The 7,785-nt window shown below is 39.3% G+C and overlaps 1 protein-coding gene across 1 annotated transcript; it reads left to right on the forward strand.

Annotated features, from left to right (window-relative positions):
* Positions 1–484: 484 nt before the first annotated feature.
* LOC129742106 (uncharacterized) lies at positions 485–5,954 on the forward strand. Its single transcript, XM_055733955.1, has 2 exons — positions 485–554; positions 656–5,954. The coding sequence occupies exon 2, from the start codon at positions 669–671 to the stop codon at positions 5,952–5,954; it is 5,286 nt and encodes a 1,761-aa protein (XP_055589930.1). The 5' UTR covers positions 485–554; positions 656–668.
* The last annotated feature ends 1,831 nt before the right edge of the window (positions 5,955–7,785 follow it).

The following is a 7,785-nucleotide window of genomic DNA, read 5'->3' on the forward strand; positions in this document are numbered from 1 at the left end:
GTACGGAACCGGACATCAACGCAACGGATCTTATAAATTTGATCGGAGGATATGGTTCAAGCTTCGTTTCAAAAGGCCATCCTAATTTATTGAATACAAGGCCTTTAATAAGCAGGCCTCAGGTGAGTGCCTGTCCTATCACCTTAAAACTTTTGGATGGTGCTACTTGGATTCTCTTTTTTGTGCCTTTTTGCATGCTACATCGTTGCGAGATTTGTCACATTGGACACATTGAGGATGCGTGCCAGATTTTTCATGTGCGACATTGGGTCTGTTGAATAGGCGGAAATTCTTTGTTAAAAATACAAGGCCTTTATTAAGCAGGCCTCAGGTGAGTGCCTGTCCTATCAATCATAAAACTTTTGGATGGTGCTATCTGGATCTTTTTTTTGTGCCTCTTTTGCATGCTACATCGTTACGAGACTGGGTCAACTACAAGCTGAAGTTGCGGAAGTTGAGAGCCAAATAACTGTGTCAGGCGGTCATCATCGGTTCTATTGTGGAGGCGGAAGTTATCTTTTAAAAATACAAGGCCTTTTGTGAACAGGCCTCAGGTGAGTGCCTGTCCAAATTTTACATAAATCCTAGAAGGTACTTCCTGCTTTTCTATTTATTTTCGGTCGCATACTCACGCCATCGTTAGCTGGGTTGATAGTGGTTGCGTAAACATGTCGGGGGACAAAATTAAGGAAATATTAAAGAAAAGAGAGCGTCTATTTGGGTCTTTAAAGAGGTTTTCTTCATTTTTGGAAGCTTACGATCCTGTCAAGCAATCTGGACAGATACAATCGCGGTTGGAAAAACTAGAGGCGAAATGGGATGCATTTGAGGAAATTCAAGACGAAATTGCGGTGTTAGATGAAAGAGATGAGCTTGAGGTGGTTAATTTTGAAGCATCATCGAGGTTTGAAAACATGTATTACGAAATTCGGACGGCTTTGTTAGCAAAAATTCCAAATGCCACACCAGTTTTGAATATGGACAACACGATTGGGCGAAATACGTCGTTGGGTTTGCATGCTGGAGTACGTTTGCCACAAATTTCCATTCCAGATTTTGATGGAGACTATCGGCAGTGGCTATCGTTTAAAGCTACATTTGTTTCATTGATTCACGACTCAGTGGAGCTGAGTGAGGTACAGAAGTTCCATTATCTGAAATCTGCCCTGAAAGGGGAGGCTGCAAAATTAATTGCTTCATTGACACTTACCAATGAAAATTATATAATTGCTTGGGAAACGATAACTAGAAGATATTCTAACGAAAAGCTGCTGAAGAAGAGGCATTTGCAAGCGCTAATGGAATATCCAAGGATTGAAATGGGTTCTGCTTCAGCTATTCATGGTTTGGTGGATGAGTTTGAACAACGGTTGAAAATTCTGAAACAATTGGGTGAACAGGTGGAATGTTGGGGTGCAATGATCGTCTTTTGGATGTGCTCAAAGCTAGATGTTAATACGCTTCAACTCTGGGAAGATCATGCAGCAACACTAGAAGAACCATCTTTTGCATTATTGGTTGATTTTTTGGAAAAGAGAACGAGGGTCTTGGAGGCGGTTTCTTCAAATTCCACTAATTCTAGAATGGTGTACAATCGCAGTTCTAGCGGTCGTCAACATATGAGCGTACATGTAGGAACTGAAGATTCTAAGCAGGTCAATTGGTCATGCGTATGCTGTGGAAAGTCTCACTATTTATCTCAATGCGATAATTTCCTGAAACTCAGCTTAAAGGATCGTTTGAATTTCGTCAATGCAAAAAGATTATGCAGCAGTTGTCTGAAAGGCGGGCATTGGGCAAGGAATTGCAACTCCAAATTTAGATGTCGCTCATGCAATCAGAAACATAATACGCTTATTCATCCAGGGTTTTCAAAGTCAGATAATGAATCCACTGCAGTAAACAATGCTGTCATCCAAAATGAACTGGTTTCTACAACACCTGAGGATGATAATCAAGCTAAGGATGCATTGCATGATCCTTCTCTGGGTTCGTTTAACGTGGGTGTGAAAGGAAGTTCATCTAATATATTCCTGTCAACAGTGGTATTGGAGATATATGATTGTCATGGGTCAAAAATATTAGCACGGGCTCTTCTCGATAACGGATCACAGGCAAACATTATAAGCGAACGGCTTTGTCAGTCATTGAAATTGAAACGCAGATCGATCAATGTTCCAGTGTGTGGTGTAGGTCAAGCCGAAATGCATGCGCGCCATGCTGTTACTGCAAAGATTGGGTCTAGAATTTCTAATTTCTCTATTGGAATTGAATGTCTGGTTCTGCAAAGGATTACAACTGATCTCCCTTCCACGAATATCTCTATGTCCCATTGGAATATCCCACCAGAATACAAATTAGCAGATCCGGGTTTTAATACAAGTGGTCGAATTGATTTATTGATCGGAGCAGAACATTTTTACGATTTTTTGTATCAACATGAAATGAAACGAATTTCACTTGGTGCGGGAGTTCCCTATTTAATAGAGACCGTGTTCGGATGGGTGGTTTCCGGGAAAGCACAGCTCCCAAACACAACTTCGGTGATTTGTAACGTTGCGACGAATTCTGAAAATTTGGAAAAGCAACTTGAACGTTTTTGGGCGGTAGAAAGTCATGAAGATCGACCTACGTGGACAGCAGAAGAGAAAGATTGTGAGGAAAATTTTGTACAAACATTTGAGCGAGATGCAGAAGGACGATACTTGGTTCGATTGCCGAAAAGGATTGGTTTTGAAAGTATGCTAGGGAATTCAAAAACCTTAGCTTTGAATCGATTCTTAAAATTGGAGCAACGATTGGAAAATAATTCTGAAATGAAACGTCAATATAATGAATTTATGTTGGAGTATCTGGAACTGAAACATATGAGAAAATTAGAGGATGGTGAAGTGGCAGCTGAATTGTATGGAAACGATAGCCGTAAGAGCTATTATTTGCCACATCATGCTGTTGTCAAGGACTCAAGCACCACAACGAAAGTTCGCGTTGTGTTTGACGGGTCTGCACGTACAGACACCGGTTTTTCTTTGAACGATTGTCTTCTAAAGGGTCCTTCTATACAAGATGATCTACTCAGTCTCCTACTACGATTCCGAAAGCATGAGGTTGCTCTAGTAGGTGATGTTGAGAAGATGTATAGACAAATTCGCCTCCATGCTGATGATACATCTCTTCAGAGAATTTTTTGGAGATTTTCCAATCAAGATTCAATGGATATCTACGAGCTACAAACAGTGACGTATGGATTAACACCTTCATCATTTCTTGCCACCAGATGCCTTCAGCAGTTAGCCATAGATGAAGGCGAAAATTTCCCCAATGCCAAACCTGTGTTGCAGAAAGATTTTTATGTAGACGATTGCTTGAGCGGAGCCTCATCAATTGAGGACACGTTGATTCTACGCGATGAACTCATGTCTATCATGAAAAAAGGCGGGTTTCATCTTCGTAAGATAAGTTCAAATAAGCCTGAGGTATTAGCTGGACTTTCACCAGAACAGATTGGTACTGACTTGACTATAACATTCGATTTAGACCCTGAAGCTGAAGTTAAAACCCTTGGTATTACCTGGGACCCAGGCGCGGATGAATTACGTTTCGTACATGCACCTGTATCGGAAAACTGTCTGTGGACAAGAAGAAAGATATTGTCAGCAATCGCCAAGCTTTTTGACCCATTAGGTTTGATTTCTCCTGTTGTTGTGGTGGCCAAAATAATTATGCAAGAACTTGCTTTGCTTCAAACTAAATGGGATGAACCAGTTCCTCCTGCCTTGGAGCAAAAATGGAAAAAATTCTACTCAGAGTTATGCCTTTTGCCACAGCTACGAATAAGCAGATTTGCATTTATATCAAAGTTTACAGCAGTTCAAATTCACTGCTTTGCAGACGCCTCGGAGCTTGCCTATGGTGCCTGCATTTACGTGCGAACAATTGATGCTGTTGGACGAGTACATGTGGAACTTTTGTCAGCCAAATCTCGCGTTGCCCCCCTCAAAAGGTTGACTTTACCTAGGTTGGAGCTTTGCGCGGCAAAGGAAGCAGCTGAACTCTTCACTAAGATCTCCAAAGCCCTGATGTTGGACAATGCAAAGTCCTTTTTTTGGTCCGATTCTACAATTGTTCTTCATTGGTTGGAAGCTCAGCCGAACACCTGGAACACCTTCGTGGCTAATCGTGTTTCCATCATTCAATCCTGTACATACGGTCTCCCGTGGAACCATATTTCTGGAAAGGAGAACCCTGCTGACCTCGTTTCCCGCGGCTTACATGTAGCAGACTTTCTTAAAAGTGAGCTTTGGAAATTTGGTCCTACGTGGCTAAAAGAACCTGAGGAAAACTGGCCCTCTAAAGCCTTTTTGGAAGAAATTGCAGAAGAGCAACTTGAAAAGCGCAAATTAATACATAACACGACCGCAGTTTCCCCACAACTTAATTCTTTGTTCACCCGTGGTCTTACGTTGATATCATTATTGCGTGTTGTTGCGTTCTGTTTGCGGTTCGCAAAGAACAGCAGAAAAAATGCCCAGCGGTGTCAAAGTTCGACAATTACGGAGCCTGAATTGCTAGCTGCAAAAATAGCTGTAATTAAACTAGTCCAGGCGGAATATTACTTAGAAGAAATTAAGCTTTTGAGAAAGCAACACAATGTGTCTACAAAATCTTCGCTTAAACTGCTCAACCCTTTCTTGGATCGCGAAGGCGTTATTCGGGTTGGAGGTCGCTTGACTAATTCAAACGAGTCCTACAACACTCAGCACCCAGCTATCCTACCACCTTCCCATCCTTTTACCCACCAAATCATTAAATACACCCACGTCAGAACCATGCATGGCAGCCACAGGTTAACTCTTTCAGTGTTGCGTCAAGAATATTGGCCAATTCACGGAAAACGAGCTGTGAAATCTGTTTTGCGAAAATGCCGAGAATGCTTCCGAACAAACCCAACTAACATACAGCAACCAACCGGCCAATTACCGTCCACAAGAGTCATTGCAAACAAACCGTTCCACATAACTGGAGTTGACTACTGTGGGCCTTTTTTCTTGAAACCACCCCACCGTCGAGCAGCCAGCCCAAAATGCTATATCGCTGTTTTCGTCTGCTTCACGACAAAGGCTCTACATTTGGAGTTGGTTGGCGATTTGTCCACATCCAGTTTCCTGGCTGCTTTCAGGAGGTTTATTGGACATTACGGTATCCCTTCCGAAATGCATTCAGACAATGCTAAAAATTTCGTTGGGGCAAACAAAGAATTAAGACTGCTGTATGAGATGCTTGGCAATAGCAAAACTCAGGAAAGAATATCAAACGAACTCGGACAGCTAGGAATCAACTGGAGATTCATTCCCCCAAGGGCTCCCAATTTTGGTGGTCTTTGGGAAGCAGGTGTTAAAAGCGTTAAATCATCTCTCAAAAAAGTAATTGGTTTACGTCAGCTCTCGTTCGAGGATTTTACCACCCTACTAGTCCAGATCAGCGCCGCCTTAAATTCCAGACCCTTAACTCCCCTCACAGATGACCCATCAGATATAGACGCTCTCACGCCGGCACATTTTCTCATCGGATCTCGAATGACCGATTTACCCGACAAAGATATCCGACACGTACCCACTAACCGCCTCACCCACTATCAGCAACGTCAGCAGCTATTCCAGCATTATTGGCATCGATGGAGCCGAGAATATCTCACCGAGCTACAAAAATATAGTAAGATTCGCCGCCCTCATCGTATCCAGGTAGGAGATGTCGTAGTACTTCGAGAAGATAATCTGCCCCCACTCAATTGGCCACTTGCCAGGATCGTTGCGGTTCATCCAGGAGACGACGACGTTGTCAGGGTAGTCACGGTTAAGACAGCAACAGGAGTCTACAAACGATCAGCTTATCGATTATGTCCGCTACCAATTGATGAAGTTGACACCATCTGTGATTCAATTGTGCAAAAATGATTTTGTTTTGTTTTTGTTTTGTTGTGTCATTCTCAGCAATGGCAAAACCAGTAAAGTCTATCTCGCCGCAAGTGTTGCTAGAAGTAAGAACAAATTTATCGTTAGTTTAGTAGTTAAGATATTGAAACAAGTTCAAGGAGGCCGGAATGTTGGCAACTAGGTTCACAAAACTGTTATACACTCATATCTCACTACATTTGTAACACATTTTTATTGAACACCCCTCAATTCATAAACATCACACATACAATTACATCTAAGTAAAATGCAGTTAGGTGCAAGTTTAGGAGGAAACAGCTGATTGCCAATAAAATCACTCTGTATCAAACTTCAGTGGAATAAACAAGTAGTTCTCCGGTCAATAAACTTATATCTAAACTTAAAACTAGATTGTTAGTACGGATTGTTAGTACGGATAGAAGATTAAAGTACGGTAAAATAAAAGTTGTTCTTGTGTACCGAACACACTGTGGATTGGCAATTTGGAACCCGAAAAGAAAATCAGCACTGCAAGAACCGTGACGGAAACGAAGGCTCAACGGAAACGGTAATCGGAAGGATTCGGACATTTCTAATCGAGCAGCTGGAACCAAGGTAATTCACAAACAACAAACAAACAAACAAACAAACAAACAAACAAACAAACAACAACAAACAAACAAACAACAAACAAACAAACAAACAAACAAACAAACAAACAAACAAACAAACAAACAAACAAACAAACAAACAAACAAACAAACAAACAAACAAACAAACAAACAAACAAACAAACAAACAAACAAACAAACAAACAAACAAACAAACAAACAAACAAACAAACAAACAAACAAACAAACAAACACAAACAAACAAACAAACAAACAAACAAACAAACAAACAAACAAACAAACAACAAACAAACAAACAAACAAACAAACAAACAAACAAACAAACAAACAAACAAACAAACAAACAAACAAACAAACAAACAAACAAACAAACAAACAAACAAACAAACAAACAAACAAACAAACAAACAAACAAACAAACAAACAAACAAACAAACAAACAAACAAACAAACAAACAAACAAACAAACAAACAAACCAAACAAACAAACAAACAAACAAACAAACAAACAAACAAACAAACAAACAAACAAACAAACAAACAAACAAACAAACAAACAAACAAACAAACAAACAAACAAACAAACAAACAAACAAACAAACAAACAAACAAACAAACAAACAAACAAACAAAACAAACAAACAAACAAAACAAACAAACAAACAAACACAACAAACAAACAAACAAACAAACAAACAAACAAACAAACAAACAAACAACAAACAAACAAACAAACAAACAAACAAACAAACAAACAAACAAACAAACAAACAAACAAACAAACAAACAAACAACAAACAAACAAACAAACAAACAAACAAACAAACAAACAAACAAACAAACAAACAAACAAACAAACAAACAAACAAACAAACAAACAAACAAACAAACAAACAAACAAACAAACAAACAAACAAACAAACAAACAAACAAACAAACAAACAAACAACAAACAAACAAACAACAAACAAACAAACAAACAAACAAACAAACAAACAAACACAACAAACAAACAAGACAAACAAACAAACAAACAAACAAACAAACAAACAAACAAACAAACAAACAAACAAACAAACAAACAAACAAACAAACAAACAAACAAACAAACAAACAAACAAACAAACAAACAAACAAACAAACAAACAAACAAACAAAACAAACAAACAAACAAACAACAAACAAACAAACAAACAAACAAACACAAACAAACAAACAAA

Source organism: Uranotaenia lowii, chromosome 1 (genome assembly GCF_029784155.1).
Source record: "Uranotaenia lowii strain MFRU-FL chromosome 1, ASM2978415v1, whole genome shotgun sequence".
In the NCBI taxonomy this organism is placed as follows: domain Eukaryota; kingdom Metazoa; phylum Arthropoda; class Insecta; order Diptera; family Culicidae; genus Uranotaenia; species Uranotaenia lowii.